This window comes from Castor canadensis, chromosome 12, assembly GCF_047511655.1.
Source record: "Castor canadensis chromosome 12, mCasCan1.hap1v2, whole genome shotgun sequence".
In the NCBI taxonomy this organism is placed as follows: Eukaryota; Metazoa; Chordata; class Mammalia; order Rodentia; family Castoridae; genus Castor; species Castor canadensis.
The window spans coordinates 89,325,873-89,344,965 of record NC_133397.1 but is presented as its reverse complement, the minus strand read 5'-3'; the positions used below and the strand labels follow the sequence as shown (position 1 = coordinate 89,344,965).

Genomic DNA, 19,093 nt, shown 5'->3' with positions numbered 1-19,093 from the left:
CCAAATATTTTTGCCAGGGAGCTGCCTGAAACTCAACATGTTGTGGTGTGAAACTGCAGAAATACCAGCTGTGTTTTCTGCATTCAGAACTTGATCCTAAGCTCCAAGGCTGTGGGTGGGGTACAGCAAGCATTGTTTGCTAAACACCATGCTCTTAAGACTGCTAGTTTGTACTGCCAGGCTCTGGGGCTATTTGTGACTCGCCCATGGGTGTATCTTTAGGCGAGGATCTGTCCTTTTGTCCTCTCTTTATAAAATATTCCCTTTTTGGAGGACAGACTATTTATCCTCCTCACCTCTTTCTGAATAGTTAACTTGTGCACTTAGTACTTTGCTGACATCGTGCCTGCCCTCTCCACACTACACACACAACCCCTTCAGAGATGGCACAGTTAGATAATGGAGCTGCCTCTTGAACCAGGTCCAGCAGAAGCCCAAATCCAAAACAAGGGCAGCCTTCCTGTGAAACAGAACACCAGTGAAACCCAATGTTAGTTTCACTTGCTCTTAGTTACCCAGAAAGATTCCTGTAAGGACACACAGAAAGTGAAATGCAGAGAGACCTTCCTTTCCTTTAAGCTAGTCCAGGGCTGTGGTGCTAGGTAAAATTTTCCAATATTCCTACTAGTCCAAAGTCAAAATCTAATAGAAATAAAAAATATCAATAATTTAAAAATCAACAAATGGATAACTCATGTGCTCACTTTCTCTGTACTTAATCATAGACACATATTCCTGGATGAATGATTTGGACAGCCACTGTTAGCTTCAACATCATGTAAAAGGACAAAGAGCTTTGGGATAGTGACAGTAGTAGATTAACAGGACTTAAAATATTATCCAGTTTACCAAAATGATCTTAGCAGTTCAAATGATGGCAACAAAGGGCAAGTTCCTTTTTTTTAAAGTTACTTAATGTAATTCTTTGCAATTGTTATATATTAGTCACCTAGAAACTCCTTTTGCTAAAAAATACTAGCTCTTCATTGAGGCACTTAAAAACAGAAAAGCTTGACACTCCTGCCTCCATTTTGCATCTGTCCCCTTTACTCTGATATCTCTCTTTTCTGTAATCACCTTGGGTCCTAGGGAAGGATAGGACTGATGGATAGATAACATCCTTACAAGGAAAGCAACCCCTAAGGAAAGGATAGCAGAACCTCCAATGACAGGCCACCCACCAGGCAAATATGACATTATATAACAAAGCCCCATTTTACCAATCCTGAGATAATGAACAATGGACCACCTCTGACCACTGGACCACTGTGACCAGCACTGTTTACTAGTCATGCATACCTCTACCCGCCACCCCAATTCTCCCTCTACTCCAAAGATAGACTAAAGTGCTTCCATTGCCTTTTCTCAGGGTGTGCTCATGCTCTGTAATAAATCTCCTTTCTCTTCCCTTCAACAATACTCATCTTTTTATTTGGCAGGTTGAAGTGAGTGGTCAGACCTGACATGTGGAACCCTGGACAGTTGGTCTGTGGCCTAGAACTCTGATTACAGGTATGAGGGTATTACTGTGACTTGGTGGACAAAGTTAGTGGCATTGAGTCAGACAGTTCTGAATGATACTGCCACTTGCTAGCTGTTTATCCTTGACAACACTTGGTATTCTCATCTGTAAAATAGATATAAAATCATAATATCTACTTCATAAGGTTGCTAGGAGAATTCTATTTTTTAAAAGTGTAGAGAGAGTTTCTAGTAAAATGCTGAACATATAATATTGTTAAATAAAATTTACAAGAGAACATTGATTTGAACTGAGCTCCCAAAATAGGCCCAGTGGACCAAACCAAAGAGGAATTACTCATTCTAAATTCTGAAGTTTTACATCACCAAGCCAAAGCTCAGTTGTTTATTTGATGAGAGAGAGAGAAAGAGAGAGAGACAGACAGAGAGAGAGAGAGAGAGAGAGAGAGAAACCATATTCCCAACAAAGCTAGTTTTAGCTGGCATAAGTATTGTAAGTAGCACAGTTCAATGCCCAGGCCAATGGAGATTGTCTGGTTGGTGACTCATTTAGGAATTAAGAAAAAGTTTCTGGGGGGAGAAATGACCTAAACATTGTATGCACATGTGAATAAATGAATAGAAAAAAAAGAAAAATTTTCTTTGAAAACAGCATATTATTGAAATCTAAAAAGAAACTAAATTTAAAGTCAAACATTTTATGAGCTCTCCCTAAAAACCCGCTGACTAAAATTATCAATCATTCATCATCATCTAATTTTCAGGTTAGCCAGTAAGTTTATAAAAACACATTTTCAAAAACAATAGTATCTTCCATAGTATTTATTTGTCCATTTTTAGGCAAGATGGAGCTTCTCTGATTCTTCCTGCTGGATCTTTCCTACATGAGAAATGTGTGGACCTAAGCTGCTTAATAACTTCCCAGTGTACTCAGGAAATATCTTTAGGCTGCTGGGTATTCACCAAGACAGACCTGGTGTTGGCAATTTCCCTAGGAGCAGGCACCTGGTACTTACTCCCTCTCAACCTGATTGCTATCATTTATGATAAGACCCTACTGGCATCCATGAGTGTAAAGCATGCTGAATAGTGCCTGGCATTAGTAAGCTCTCTAAACATGATGGCTATTGCTATTATATTTAAGACTGATTTCTTAAAGCAGAATGGATACCATAATTTTAGGACTACTTGTTTTGATTTAAGAGCTGGATAACTATGTCTAGAAACTGGCCATGGCGACCATCTTGTTTCAGTCCATATGTGGTTTTAGTTTACTTTGTGAATAAACCCACACTTGAAGAAGTCTGAGCAATGGCAATTTTACTTTCTAATCTGTCATACTTACCTGAGCACTCCTGGCTTGGAAGTTCATTAGAGTCTCAGAAGGAAAATGAATTTATTAAATCAATTATTATGACAGATGAAAGGACATATCACTGGCTAATCCCAGGAACGACTAGCACTCTGCAGGCAACTCTTTTATTCTTCTTGGCTTATGGCCCCATTAGCAATTAACAGTGACTGATGTCCTAAAAGGAAGCTTTCTGTTTGCACTGCTGGGTTTTCTCAGGAGGAGCTAGAAATAAGATACTTGACAGAGTTTACTCAGGAAAAAAAATTAAGAAATATAAGAATCCACCCATTTCATTTGTGGATAAAAGATATTTGCAAAAACATTAGGCAACACCAACACATTTGCTGACTTTATTTTTTAACTTGATTTGCCTAATTTTACAGCATCCTGAAGCATATTACACACTATTTTATATACTGAAAATGCTTAGCCACTTATCTCTCCAGTTAATATACATAAGTGAAGATAGTCACATTTTTGAAAAGAAGGTCTTTTTTGGAAGAGAATTTATAAGCTGAGGAATTAAATCCCATTGAGTTTTATCCTCCCACCCCCAAAAGAAAATAGAAATTTCACCTTTTATTCACTGACTGCCTGTCATGGTAAGTTCACAGTCTCTTTGAAAATAAATCAAAATCAGAAAGACACATCAGGATAACTGCCCCCAAAGCAGTAAAACGCAGTTATTTTGAGGTAATGACAAAGAAATAAGAAAGATGAGGTTTTGCTTTGATTGAAAACTGTGAATCCATATCTAGACCTTGTTTCTGCTTTTGCTCTTGACTGATGGACTTGGAGTGAGGTATGTCCAAGTAGAGCTGTGACTACATTTTTTAGTGCTCTGTACTTTTGCCACATCCTGTCCCTAGTCCTCTCAAGTGTCCTCTATTCTGTCAGCCAGACCACCTCTCAGAAGGCTTCATGTCATTAAATCAATAAATATCCTCTTTTATAAGTGCATATTCTGTAGTCTAAATAATGACAGCCAAAGTGATCAAGGTCTTACTATAAAACAAACACTAATCAAAAACTCACATATTTATTGTGTCATTTAAACCTCATGATCATTCTATAAGTCAGATAAAATTAGTATTTTTATTTTATCAATGGGTAAACTTCAGCTTAGGAACAAAAATGAATTTTTACACGGTCTGAGGGCTAGAAATGGTCTGACTTCAGAGACTGAGCTCTGAATTAACCATATGATTTCAAATCTAAATGGTCAGCATGGCGAGCACCTATATGAGTAGGTGAGAAAGTTTTCCCTGAAAAGAATTAACCTAGAAGGTAACACACATGCACAGGAAATCAATGCAAGTCAACTCCCTGTATAGCTATCCTTATCTCAACCAACAAAAACCCTTGTTCCTTCCTATTATTGCTTATACTCTCTCTACAACAAAATTAGAAATAAGGGCAAAATAGTTTCTGCTGGGCATTGAGGGGGTGGGGGGGGAGAGGGAGGGGGCACAGTGGGTGGTAAGGGAGGGGGTGGGGGCAGGGGGGAGAAATGACCCAAGCCTTGTATGCACATATGAATAATAGAAGAAAAAAAAAAAAAGAAAGTTTTCCCTGTAGGTTGAAACCAGCATTCCCGGCTGATGACTTGAGTTCTGCCTACACACATACCTTACATCAGAATGGTAATTCTACCACTGGTCTATCTCTTAATGCTTAATCTTTTTCCAAGAAGGTAATGCAGAACTACACAGCCTTCATGAGAGAAAGAGAAGAATGAGAGAACAGCAAAGTGTGCAGAATAGTTTATTCTCTACTCCATTGTAGCAGATTCTCTCCCATGGCCAAAGTTTCTGTTTTAGCAGGTAGAGACAAGAGGGGTGCCCATGCATCATGCCAGAGTTGAAAAGGATGGATAAAGAACATTTACTGAATCCCAAGCATCAGAAAATTTGTGGAAAACCTTTAAGGTGAAACCTTTTGGGTATAGGTTAAAGGAAATGGCACTTTACTCAACTTTAGAATTCACTTTAAAACCTAAGACCCTTCAGACTGACAATATAAATAGTTTTCGGAAAGTTAAAAAACAAACAATACAAAACAAAAATTCATAGATAAATTAGGACTTTGTGTATTTTCTGTAAGATTTTTGGATATTGAAGATAAAACGACAAATTCTTTAGAGCCACTGGCAGGGAATGTTGATTGCTCAGTGGATCTGAGCCAGGCTCTGGATAGGATCCTTATGCAATTTGGATCCCTCCCCAGGTGAGGAAGGGGCAACATCTAGGTCTTCCTCAATACCTAAGAAGAAACTCCCCCTGCTGCTCTGCCTAGAGCCTGTTAGAAAATCTGTTACAGTGAAACTGACACCCACAAGCATTTCTGGGGCACCTGCTAACCCTCAACCAACCGCTAGCATGGGCTGTCACCAGGAGCACATGGAAGCCAACTGGATCCTTGTTTTGAAACAATACTGGATATCCAATGAGGCATTTCACTATGAGTCTCCAAGTCTGACAGAGTTACTAGCATCACTGGGTCCTCAACCTCTCACACATTTAGGCAGAAGCTTTGGGGCCACTTCCCAACCTGGCCACTTAGAGTGCAGAGGAACAAGTGCCTTCCGGAAGACAACTCTTTATATGGCTCCTGTTGTTAAAATGTACTCTGGTTACATAATTGTTGAAATACAGGAGGCAGTGACCAGAGGATCAAGGTAACTGCTGCTACCCCAAAAGTGCTTCACCTTAGGAAAGCTGAGAGGTGACATGAACCCAACCAATCCCTTTAGGTAGGAAGGAAATAGCCACCAAATAAGTTTTTTCCTTTTTTCACAGTTTTACTTTTCATGATACAGTGGCTCTCCCTTATCCTCAATTCCAACTTCCACAGTTTCAGTGGAACTGCTGTCCAAAATATTAAATGGAAAATTCCAGAAATAAATAATTCATTTTTAAAATAAGATTGTACATTATACAATTATAACTGTTCTAGTTGTAGTTATTATTAATTTCTTGCTATGTCTACTTTATAAATTGAACTTACTCATAGCTCCGTATATACAGGAAAAAAAATAAAATACATGAGGGTTAGTACTATCTGCAGGCTCAGGCATCCACCCAGGATCTTGGGTAGGTAAGGGGGACTACTGTGCAGAAGACAAGGTTAGACAGGCATGAGTTGCAAGTGCGGACATTTACCTTGTCTTGCCGGCCTTGGGACTACTTTGTACAAACCTTCCACTGCTTACTAACCTGAATGGCTCACCTCTTTAGTCTGAGCTTGACCTCTGCCTAAGAAAGTAAGGTGGTTTTTCATCCAGCTGGAGGTTTACCCCATAGTTCCTACCAATTAAAACTGCTCTCTAAGTCCTACCACCCCTCTTCTGAATGGCACCAGCATCTGAGTGAAAACCAGGAGAGTTTGTGGATGCACTAATCCTTACTGGCTACTCTAGGAAGGGGCCCTTGCAATGTGGATTTCTGTTGCTTTGTGGATGGAGTCCAGGAAGGGTTGTAGGTTCTATTATCTCTCAAAAGTCAGTTTACACATGACTTTGTATTGGTGAACTCTGGTGACCCCCATGTACCTTTGTACCTCCCACTACAGTTTAAGAATAATACTCATTGCCTCTCATTTATGAGGCATAGAGGTTGATCAACTGTTTCTTTAAACATAAAATTACACAGATTCTTGAGTTTTATATGTCCTTTTATCCCTTTGGGCTGATTTCTATTATTTGGTAGTATATAATTTTTATTAAAATCAGAATGCTTAGGTAATTTAGAAGCAGGATTCTGTTTCAGATACAGAAGAAGAAAGATAAAGGGCCTTTGCCATTGCCATTTCTACCACTGCAGTGGGAACATGGGTAAAAATCATTCACAAAACATAAACCTGGGGCAAAGGATTTGCCCTTAGTCAATAACAGTATCCATATGTCACAGTGGAGGACAAGCCATTTTTTCCCAAGGGAAAGTAGACTCTAAACCTGCTTTCCTTAGCATCTCAGTTTTGACATCTGGAAAATAAGACTATCTAACAAGACCATTTCTAACATCCCTCCCAGCTCTAAAATGTTATTGTCTTTGCAACATTTATAAGTAGTCTACCATGTGGAAGATGCTGTGACAACTGAAAAGAGAAAAAATTAATTAAACTAAAAAATAGAAAAGGGTAAAGCAAAGAGATATTTCTAAAAACTTAAAATGAACAAACTTCTTCCCTGTCATTTGGGCCATGAGCTACCAGAATAAACATGCATGTTCATGTATAAGCATAACTCACAGAGAATTTCCCACACATAGCCTGAGGAATGCAGGGGCACATGGGGATTATGGGAGTCAAGGCAGGTTTTAGGAAGCATTTGGATGTGGCTTTTAAAGATAAGCAAGATTAGATCACTTGGGGGAGATGCAAAAAACAATGGTTAAAGGGGCTTGAATTTACTATCATCGGTTGATCACTTGACTCACATAACATTTGAGACATTTACTAATCTACAGGTGCACTGACATGAGAAAGCAAAAAAAGAAGAGAGGGGAAGGAGGAAGGAAAGATAAAGAAGTTTTGTAAAATTGGAGCTCTGGAGTATAAGTTTTAAGCTCAAGTTTGGGGGTAGAAGGCATGAAAAATTAATGAAGAATAGTCCCCAAACTCAACAGAAAAACTATCACACCCTGTAAACACACATGTAAGAAATACCTGTGATTAACGTCATTGTTATTTAACTGTTTCTTTGTGGCTATTGTGTTTCCAGTGTTTGTTTCTAAAATCAATATTCTAATTATAAAACACACTACAAGTGCATGGTTCAAAGATTAATTCTATAGCGTACATCATAGCTATCATTACCAGTGATTAAATATAACAATGTTATAATAAATTTTACCTCTGCTTTGAGATGTGATTAATCCATAACGTGAAAATCAAAGCCATATGTATTCACTTTGGAAGGAGGACAACTCACCATAGGACCTTGGTTCCTTGACCTTGACATTTTGCTCCTTATCTGTAAACAAGGATGTTGAGCCTGGTGACTTCAAATTCCCCTCCTAGTTCTAATTTAATGATAAGTTACACATATATGTAGTCAATGTGAATTACTGAACAATCATACTTATATTTCAGTATGGTCTTGATAAGAAGTTCTTTCAGGTCTTGAATAGAATTTCTTAGAAATTCTTAGGGATCGGTGGGGTTAACTTCTATCACTCACTGAGAATTCATCTGCAAAGGTACACCAGCTAAGCATGTGACTCAGCCTTCAACTTATCACTCTTAGAGTTGCTCTTGTAACATGCCCAAAAGTAAACTCAAGACGCAGAGGCAGTCTTGGGGACAGAACTATTTTCTTTGGAGCAAAGGACTATGGGACTTGTAACGTTCCCTGCCATGTCTGTGCTCAGTTGACCATCTAGACTGAGTAGCTGAAGCCTCCTCCTCTGTCTCCCCTTCAGATTCATACTCCTCATGCACAGCGTGAAACAGAGGCTTGGGCCTCAAAACCACCCTCCTGCCTCTGCCACCATGCTCTTCCTGGCTGTTGTTGCCTTGCTGGCCTAAGTTGAATGCCTTTCCTCCTCTGTGCAAGGGCTTCATTGGGATCATTTCTTGTGTAGGTCGTCTTTCCTGAAGCAACCCTGTTTGAGAGTATGGGCTGAACGTGATGGATGGACATCCTGAATTGCTGCTGTCATCATCTAGGAAAACATCATGACAAAAAAGAGAAAGAACAAGACATGAAATGAGAATTAAGACTTGGTTTCCAGATGGCAAAAATTCAAAGAGAAGCAAGCCCTTCATGAGGTACCAGTTCTTGCACACTCCTTTCATATCAGCATGATTTTCCCTTGCGAGGTCACCACCCCAAGGGGTTGATGGGACAGATGCTATATGTGCAGTGTTATAAATAAATGGAAATCTATGGAAACCAGAGTGTCAAGCCAGTCTGACCAAGATCAGATTAATTGACCAGGGTTATGTAAACCATAAGGCGCAACCTAGGGACATAAATCATAAAGCCAATGCAAAACTAAAGGTTACATGGTACTGCCATGTGCATGTGATTGGCTTTGTGTGTGTGTGTATAACCCAGGGCCTTGCCCATACTAGGCAAGCACTCTAACCACTGGGCTATATTCCTCAGCCACTGGTTTTTAGAAACAAGGTCTTGCTAAGTAGCCCAGGCTGGCATTGAACTCACAATCCTCCTGCCAAAGCCTCCTGCATGTAACAATTACAGACTTGTGCCACCATGCCTGGTTGGTTTTTAATGGATAGTTGGATGAAAGCTTTATGTCTGAGTTTCATCCCTTTGACCTTGACAAGGCCAACTTTGGAGATGCAGATTCAAGGCACAGAAAATCACAGCAAAGATCAGGATGTGACTAATGCTGTCCATCCAAATGAGTAGGTGGGAGAGCAGTTTATGGTTGGTACCTGGTGACAGTGACGAGCATGGGAACTTGCACTGATGGGAACTTACTATGGCCTGCTACAGCGCTAATCATTTTACATATACTATGCCATTTTTTAATCCTCTGAATGGCCCTGTGAGACAAGTAAAATCATCCTCATTTCCTAGGGAAAGTACCCAAAGTTGCCCAAGATTAAGTGACTTTTAATATCACGCAGCTGGTGAAGATGACAAAGGAGTCCAGGCAACAGTCTGTCCAGCTGCTAATTCACTCTTTCCCATCAGCCTATGCCATCTCATTTGTAAGGCGACCCTCAGTATCCTAGGGAATTAGTTCCAGAACCCCTTGGGTATACCAGATTTTGGTATGACGAAGTCCTTCATATTAAATGGTGTAGTATTTGCATATAACCTATGCACACCTGCCAGTATAATTTAAATCATATTTAGATTACTTATAATACATACTAAATGCAAATGTTATGTAAATGGTTGTTATACTATGTTAACTAGGGGATATTAACAAGGGAAAAAAGTGTATATGTTTAGTACATTTTTTCTGATCTTCAGTGGGTTGAATCTTCAGATGGGGTCCTCTAGATACCGAAAGCTGACTGTACATTCCTTGTGCCATGTAAATCTACACTATGAGATGTAGGTGTCCAGGTAATGTGCTTTCTCAGTTATCTCCCATCTACCTAACCATACATAGAACATTGTCTTTTCACCACTTCAGTGTACCTTCAACAGAATATTTTTGCAAATCTCATATAAATGAGAATAATCTTATGAATTTATTTTTCCTTTAAATATTCTCCTGAGAATTTCAGTATTTTCAGACATTTTTGTATAAATCTGAAAACCCTATTCTTTCTCCTACTTTGTACTCCCTCCTAAGGAAAAGAAAAAAAAAAAAACAAAAGAAGCCAAAACCCCACAACTAGAGCTCACACAGTATGCTCAAATGTTTATAACTGACAAAAATATGTTTATAATATGGGACACCAGAAAAATCTTAAAACACCATGATCAAGATACTAATGAAACCATCTTTGCAGGAAGTGTTTAATAGCACACAGTTTTTAAAGAAATCCTCTAGTAAAAAATGGATAATTTACTGCCCTTACTTAAGACTGTATAGTTATCTGTCAAATTTATGTGCAGCTCACCAACATTCTCTTATTGGAAACAGTCAGTATTTCTGCATCATAGTTGGCTAATACTTCTTGCAAGCCTGCTTGTTTATAAGCCCTGTTCTGATAGATTTATGTTCCCTATTCATGTGTGTAGCCTATGTGTATGTGACTGGCTTTACCTCCAGGCAATCAATTATATGTGGGGGTACCAATGCTACCTACTTTACAGAACTGAAGCAACAGTGAAGAGTAGAATTTAATTTGTTTTTTCATATAGGTTCTTGCTACAGTTTGAATATGTCCCCACTAAGTTTACGCTAAGACATAATTTTTCAATGTGACAGTGTTGGGAGATGGAACCTCTAGGAGGAACTAATGTCTTTTTCAGAAGACTGGATCAGTTCTCTCAAAATCAGGTTGTTATAAGATGGGACAGTTCCACTGAACTCTTCCCTCTGCATGTGCCCGCTCACCACAGCTCATTCTTTCCAACTTTCACTGCCACTGTGTGATGCCATCCACCATGACATGGCACATTGTGAGGACCTGCCAATCTTGAACTTCCGTGCCTCTTCCCTTTATAAAAAACCCAGTCTCAGGAGCTCGGTTGTAGCAATGGAAAACAGGCTAAGACAACCCCAGATAAAATTTCCAGGCATTTAATAGCTTTTATTGAAAGTATGAGTGAGATGCCATTTTCTAAGGGCATCTATTGAAGGCTATGATCCTTTCATGTAGTCATCTGGTGAATAATATGAATACACTTTTAAGTGTTAAATGACTCCCACCTTCTGAAATAAATACACTTTGCAAGGTGTAATATTTCTTTAGTGTTGTGAGGATTTTTAATAATGCTTTTTAAAGATTTCACATTAGTGCTCGAGTGGGTTTGCTTTGTGGTCATTTCTGCTACCAGAGTCAAAGTCATGAGCTATTGAGCCTCATCTTACAAGAAATAACTGTGACACTTTCTTTTCTATTTACTCAAAAATGGCAAAAATAGCAACAGGAAATCATTTTAAATCTATTATGTGCCCTATTTTTGTCCCTCTCTTGTTTTGCTTGCAGGGGAGCCCATTGATAACATCAAATAGTACTAGTTGCTAGATAGAGCATGATCTGGGAACAGATAACTAGATTGATGAAACAGAACTGAGAGTCCAAAGCTCTCTTCAAGATGGCTTTAATACTGCAAAGGTAGCACTTCATCTTGGCAGAGAAGAAATAGGAGAACAGCCATTGAAAACAATCTGAAGTGCATCTTTACCTTAGTCCTCACACAAAGCTAAAACTCAGATAGATAGAAATTAAATGAGAAAACTACTCTATCAAAAATTCAAGTGAAAAAAATGGGCAAATCATTTTCTAATTTTTCTATGAAAGCTTGAGCAGATTTAATAAAATATCAAATAGCAAATATGTCTAAAAGATAAATATGAAACTTGAGGGAAAATGCTTAGCAACAGATAGGAGCAGAAATGGATGATACCCATGTAAGATAGAGTTCCTCAACTTTATCTACAGAAATGCACCAAGCCGACACAAAATGGAGAAAAGCAGACACAAAACAAATTCCCCAGAAGAAATGCAATTGTCCCCCAAAATAAGAAAGGTATTCAACCTCACTTAAAATTCAGAGATTCACATGAAAATTAAATATGCAAAATAAATTTTTGCTATCATGTTGTAAAATACTCAAAAGTTTGACAACAGCCCAGTTTTGAAAATACCATTTCACATAGTTTTGCTGTAGGGGTAAATTGAAGTGGCATTTTCGCTATATATGCAGTGTATAGTCGCTATGTGTCAATAAAAAGTAAAATAAAACTTAAAATTTTTAAAATACATATGATTTTTACCTTAAACTTTTACTTTCAGAAAAACACACTAAGAGAATACTTGGTTATTTGTACAACAGTCAACCACACATGACCTAAGGGTGCTGATTAATTTGGAATTAGCTATGTGAGCTATGATATTTCTATGTAACTGACTATTTTTAAGCCATTTAAAATGAGACTAGACTCATATCTATTGACATGGAAACCTGTCTACAAGATACTGTTGAATGAATTAGGTCAATTTATAAAGCTTACAAAACAATGACTAAAATTTGAATTTATGTGTAATGTGATGCTGTGTTTTTGTGATTTTTCTTTGTATCAGGGATGGGTAATGTAGGAGTCAGAATATAGTGAGAATCATAGAAAGATGCTAATCAAAATGTTCTGTGGTGGTTATATCTGGGCATCGGTGTTTCAAGTGCTTTTAACTTCCTTTATTGATCTTTGTCTTTACCAATTTTGATTTTACCTAAAGCATGTTTTTAAACCAGAAAAAATTTCTCATTTTAGTGAATTATATTTATTTTTTAAAGATTTAAAATCTATGTTCTAAAATTCTATGTGTAGTTTACTTGAATTCTCAATGTGATCTTTAATGTTTAAAATTTTATGAAGATCAACATAGATAACATGGCATATGACATACATTATATGTCACCTTTTGTTGATAGAAAGTCATCATTTAAAGCACATTAACTTGGCTTTTATTAGAAAAATAAGCAGTTTCAGTAATTCTGAGATTCCCATTTAAGTGTTAAATGGGAAATTTTTAATCAGTAAATTTTGGAATTATTCAGCAAAAGTTAACCAACTTTGCAGAATTCTGCTCATATTTAAATTGAAGGTGAATTCCACAATGTCCCTGGAGCCCAACAAATTAAACTGGAGCACAACAAATTAGGACCTTCTCTTTGTCTGGTCTGTGAACTATGAATTATCATTACATTTTTAAATGGCCGAAAAAAATCAGAGGAAAGAATATTTCCTGACAAGTAAAAGTTATATAAAATTCAAATTTCATTGTCCATAAACAAAATTCTGAATTTCACCCCTACTAGAACTTGTGTTCTTCTTGGTGCCGTATGAGTACCTATATAATAGTCTTGATTTTTGCCTCTTGGCCCGCAAACCCCCAAATATTTACCAAGTGACTCTCTATAGGAAAAAGACAGAGTGTACAAACATCAGGTTACCTGTGGATTCAACAGCCCTCCCTTCTCTCCTTGCTGGCTGGGGATGGCTGCAGGGGAAGGAGAGGTAGCGAATGTTTTTGGTGCCAGCCTGTGGGCAACAAGTAGGAAAAAAAAAGCGGAATGAGCTACTGCACTGGAGACCTCCCCGTGACAAATAAAGAGAAAAACACAGACCTGTACCAAGGTGCCTTGCTTCATTACCAGCTTTTAAAAAAAGAGTATTTCCCTTCTCTCTCATGGTAAAATGAACCACTGTGAACTTTTTAGTTACTCCCACAGCCTACCTGGGCTTAGGATCAAGGTCAGCATCTGTCCTAGATCCAGCCTCCATTTTGATATGGCCTCAAACAGGGAGAGTTGAGGTACATGGTAGGTGACTTCAAGAGGAGGCTCACAAGTCTTAGCAAGAACAATCCCTCCCTATAACCTCCTGGGATGTTCAGCACCTGTTCTTCATGGGGTGTCGGTCCAGACTTGGCCCTGGAGCCATGTCGCAATCGCTGATCTATCCTAGAGGGCAGTTCACTGCCGCAGACCTCATGCGCAGCTACCTCTGGTCCCTGACGCCCTGGTGGGGGTGGGGGGTGAGGCGGGAGGAGGTTGCCTGGGTGCCCTACCCTCTTTTGCCTTTGACTCTCTCTGGCAACAAAGTGCCAGAGAGGCACTGGCCAGAAATAGACCCAGGTATCAGGTGATAAACATCTGCAGACTGAAAAAATGTCACATGTCAGCAGCACCCACGCACCGGCTTTCCCCCAGGCAGGCTGTGACCCTTCCTCATGCTCTCCCTCAAAGTGTTCTGGCGGCGAATCAGAATCTCTTTAGCCTGCTTGTCACTTGTTTGTGGTTTGAGGTTGTATTTGTTGTAGGACAGGGTCTGCAGAGAGAACGAAAAGGCAAGTAAGAACTTCCCTAGCGCAAGGTTCAGCCCCAGGAGGCCCCGGGAACATGGTGCACCCGAGCTGCTGGGGCAGCCAGGCACTGAGGACCTCAGCTGGGCTGAGCACCACCTGGAGCACACGAAGCAGGCCTCCTCCTGAAAGGGGTCTGCCATCACGGCTCTCAAGGCTGAGCTCTGTCTTACGCCTGTGCCTTCTGTAACCCCTTCAGCAGCCCCACCAACTTCAGGCGCCTACAGACCGTAGCTGCTCCACCCCCATCGTTCCCAGATAGTTTTAAATGCTAGGCCAGCGGTTCCTAGGTATTTTGATTGAATGGATAAGAAAGATGGAAAACTACTTTGGGAATTTCCACAGGGTTAATCTTTTCCAATTTGCCAATTAAGGAAACATACTCCCACCCATTCCCCCCCAAATCAATCATTTTTGTTATCATTATTGCCAATTCAGAAAGGAAGAGGTCTTTAAAAATCAAGAGAGTAGGATAAAATCGGATAATAAGGAACAGTCCATCGAATCAAATCAACTTAGCTTCATGATTCATTTCTTCTTTGCCCTTACCCCAGACCAGTAAAAATTTGTCATTGACCACAGGCCAACATCACATCTTAAACAAATATTTGCAAGACTCTTAACTGACTTTCTTCTCCCCCTTTTTGCTTACTCCAGGTTTATCAGTGAATGCCCAGTCTCTTTTTTTTTTTCATTTTTCTTTTATTATTCATATGTGCATACAAGGCTTGGTTCATTTCTCCCCCCTGCCCCCACCCCCTCCCTTACCACCCACTCCGCCCCCTCCCTCTCCCCCACCTCAAGAATGCCCAGTTTCTCTGGGGCGAGCAGATGACACACTATGTGCACCAATACACCCACAAATCCTGCTGGATACTAGCATTCAGCCTCAGATGTTATCCCCACTGCTTAATGGATGCTTTGAAGACGATAAGCAGCTCAACTGCAATAGAGTGGCTATTCTGTGTGCCAGGTGAAGCAAAAGTACAGGATTTAAAAGTGAATAAATTAGGATTTTGTCCTTCCAATGGCTTATAGTCTTCTGGGGGAGTTCAGCATATAATGAGATAATATGTGCTTCAGTGGGTCGTATGTGTTGGATCATCTGGGAATTATGGAGTACAGGCAAAAGGCACTTAATTAGGCTTGGAAGAGTCAGGTTTATGACACTGAAGTGCGTCTTGAAAGATGAGTGGGTGCTATCTGGAGGGTTAAGTTCTGAAAAGAAAGATCACAAGAACTAAGACAGGATCTGTTAACCAACTTGAAGGGAAAGTACAAGGGGGCACTGGCAAAGATCCAGAAATGAGTTTGTGATCATGTGTCACTCTGGTAGAGGGCACAAACTCCAAGGTGCTATGATATGATCCCTGGGGTAAGAAAAGAAAATATTAATACTTCCCTTTCTATTCAAAAAATTCAAGAGATTAATCTTCATTATTTCTTGGTCTGTGGATCTATGACAGACCTTACTTGGTCTAGACATGAGAGTTTCCAGTTTCCTGTCTGAACAGAAGATGATGTTCCTAACAAGGAGAGGGTGAAACAGTGCCCTCCAGAGTTTCACTGGCTTTCTGCTATTGAGTGTTAGTGACTAGGCATTACATTGGTGACTTTCATTATCTGTTTAACTGAATAAATCTTTAACAATCACATAATTGCCTAAAAGTACTACACACAAAAGGCACACGTTGAAGGCCAACAGAACAAGGAGGCAGGGGCAAAGCTGACTTTCTGCTTTCCCTAATAGGAGCTGACAAGAATTTGGCCAAAAATTTAATTGTGAACACAGTTTGAAATAGGAATTCTTATCCATCGTCTCTAAGGACAGACCTTAACCTAAGTACATTTTATACATTGAAATATTAAAAACAATATGACACTATGATAAGCATATTTAATGCTTAAATCAATATATGTAGTCAAACTTTTACAATTTTCCATCAATGCTAGTCATGCAAATCTGAGTTCAGTGTATATGTACATGTGTACATGTTTATGTATACATCTATGTGTATATGTGTGTGTAAACATATAGTCATAGAAGGAATTTCCATACCTAGACTTTGGAGGAAGCTGTACTTCAAGTAACATTTGGACACTTGTACTTGTATTTTGCCTCAGAAACTGTCATCCTTGTTTGTTTGTCTGTCTGAAGCAACTATATAGATGCTCCTATGCATATAATGTGTGTACTAGTTTCTTCTCTTTCCTCTCTCCATTTATGCCCTCTTGTTTTTTATTTGTTTGTTTTATTTGTTCTTTTTTTTGGAGGCACTGGGTTTTGAACTCAGGGCCTCACACGTGCTAGGGAGGCTCTCTTACTGCTTGAGGCACTCTTAACCTCTTCCGTCACTCCGTCAGCCGTTTTTGGTGAGATTTTTTGGGTTTTTTTGAGATAGAGTCTAGAGAACTATTTGCCCAGGCTGGCTTTGAACTGCGATCCTCCTGACCTCTACCTCCTGAGTAGCTGGGATTATAGGCATGAGCCACCAGTGCCCAGTTCTGTCCTATTGTGACAGAGGTGGTTCCTTGTTTTTCCCACGAAACCTTAAGTTTTATGGGAGAAAAATACTTTGTATTTCAATGTGCAATGTCCCTAAGTCTGGCACCTTTGGATGCACATTAACTATTTGCTGAAGAGAACAGAAGTTGAATAATTTGTTCCCTTGCTTTGGAACTTTATGGAAATTCTTAGAGTAATCTGATCACCTAGACCACCACAGTGACTGTGGATCAATCTGAGACCTCTCCTTGTGCCTGGGCCAAGGATGGTTTCTTCTTTTGTACATTTGGACAGAATGCTTCTCAGTCCCCATTCCATTGTGTTCCAGAGACCTTCCTCCATGGTTGTCCCATTGGGAATTTCCTGAGTTTTGTCCCTCAACCTCCTACCCACATTGATTTCAGCCTGGACCTGCTGAGGGGTGAGAGCGTCTGCAGACCCACCAGGGCCAATTTGGTTTCAGATAACTATGTTGTAGGATTCCCCAGAGTCAATCATATACTCATCTTTGCCTGCACTGAAGTGACTTCTTACTCCCAAGACACACCCTTCCAAGACCCAGACAGTGAGAAATCCCCCACTCTGCACCTATCACTCAGGCTTGAGGACTGCAGATGGCTTCCATACACCCATGTGTCAACCCTTAAAAACATAGATTATCCATTGGAAAGAGTGGATGAACAGTTCTCTAGACTGTGTTTTCAGGATGGTTTTCCCTTTAAAAGAGCAAAAGGACCATGGCAGAAGACAGGACTGTCACTATCCTCTTAAAGGTAGACTTAGAAGGAAAGACAGGAAGGAGCAGGGCTGGTGAGCCTCACTCTCAAAGTACTGAAAGCACTGGTAAAAGGCATCTCACAGTTGTAAGGGTGCTCTGCATTAACCATGTTCTCATTTGACTCGCCATGATACTTAGCATGGGGGATGAGTTTGTTATCATGAAAACGAAGTATGTCATTCAAAGTGTAGTGACAAATGAGACTGGAGGAGCAAGGAAAGGTGGGGACAGGTCATGGACAACCTGTTCAGCAGTTCCATACTTTACATGAGAAGAGGACCATGAGCTTAAATGTGGAGCAACAAGGAATGGAGGTGCTGCGTAGCTTGGAAGGGAGAACTTTGAAGGAGAGATAGAGGAGGAATCTTACAAAAGAAGAAAGGGGGCCATATGGGAACCTGTACTGGGGAAGGAGAGAGAGGAAAGAACCACTTGAGATTGAATTGGAGTTTCAGAATGTCCACCTCCATTTCTGATCCTTTCCCTAAGTTCGTCAAGGTGGGGAAAATGCTGAGTGCCAGGTACCCCGCAGGCCATGTCCCGCACTACACTAGCTACATTCTTCAAACAGGAAGTTCTTCTCTATTTATCAAAGGCAGGATGTGATAGTCTTACTGAAACAGTTTCACTTGGAATGATTTAAAGGCTGTGGAATTTACTTCTAAACACGCTATCTGCAAAACTGACCTACAGTCCTTCATCAACCTTTCTGAAACAGAACACTCATTTTCACTGGATTACATAAATCTGGAGTCAGGGAAGGAACACTGGGTAGGTGGTTGGAAGATCTGTGTTCTTAACCCGGATTTATTGTGTGACCTTAAACAAGTCAAATCATCAGCATCACTAAAACCAGTATCTTCCATTTGAAAATGAGTTTTGACTATAAATCCCATTAAGACTATGATCTATGACATAATCACAGAAACAAAGGCCCTCACAATGAACATACTTACAATCACACCCAAGAACTAGGATGGACAATTGAGTCCTCAACAAAAAGCTCCTATAGAGATGACATCAGTCTAACTATCCTTTAATTTAATCAAAGTTTCTGAAATACTCATCCATTATTTCCAGAAATATTCTTCTATGTACTTTGGACTAGTTCCTAAGGAGTAGTGCAGATTCCAGACCCAGTTCCAAAATTAAAAATAAGTTGCCTAATATGTCTGTTTTTGCTCTGGCTTTCAGCATTATAGCTCCAATATTATAACCTAACTGAATGCAATTTTTTACCTTTTATTATAGTTGACATCACTTAGTCAACTTGATGGTCACCAGTGTCCTGGTGCCATCTTTTTTCTGTGCTGGATGAATTAGACTGCATGTCTGTCATGTCTTTGGAGTACAGGGAGGTCACAAGTTCTGGAAAGCTCCAAGATAAAGGGCTGGGGTAGCCTGACCCCTAGAGACAGCAACTGGATTTACATTTCTTTTTATGCCGCAGGTGCAGATTTGCAGTAGAAATGTAACAATTAGCTTTCTGTTCTCCAAACCAAGCAGAGAG

The 19,093-nt window shown here is 39.7% G+C and overlaps 1 protein-coding gene across 1 annotated transcript in view; it reads right to left on the bottom strand.

Annotated features, from left to right (window-relative positions):
* Window positions 1–4,332: 4,332 nt before the first annotated feature.
* Slc9a4 (solute carrier family 9 member A4) overlaps window positions 4,333–19,093 on the bottom strand; it is a 61,344-nt gene continuing 46,583 nt past the window's right edge. Inside the window, exons 10-12 of the mRNA XM_074050453.1 lie at window positions 14,134–14,265; window positions 13,389–13,476; window positions 4,333–8,499 (exon numbers count right to left, since the gene is read on the bottom strand). Coding sequence (XP_073906554.1) covers window positions 8,144–8,499; window positions 13,389–13,476; window positions 14,134–14,265 — 576 coding nt within the window. The 3' untranslated portion in view covers window positions 4,333–8,143. The remainder of the gene's footprint in view (window positions 8,500–13,388; window positions 13,477–14,133; window positions 14,266–19,093) is intronic.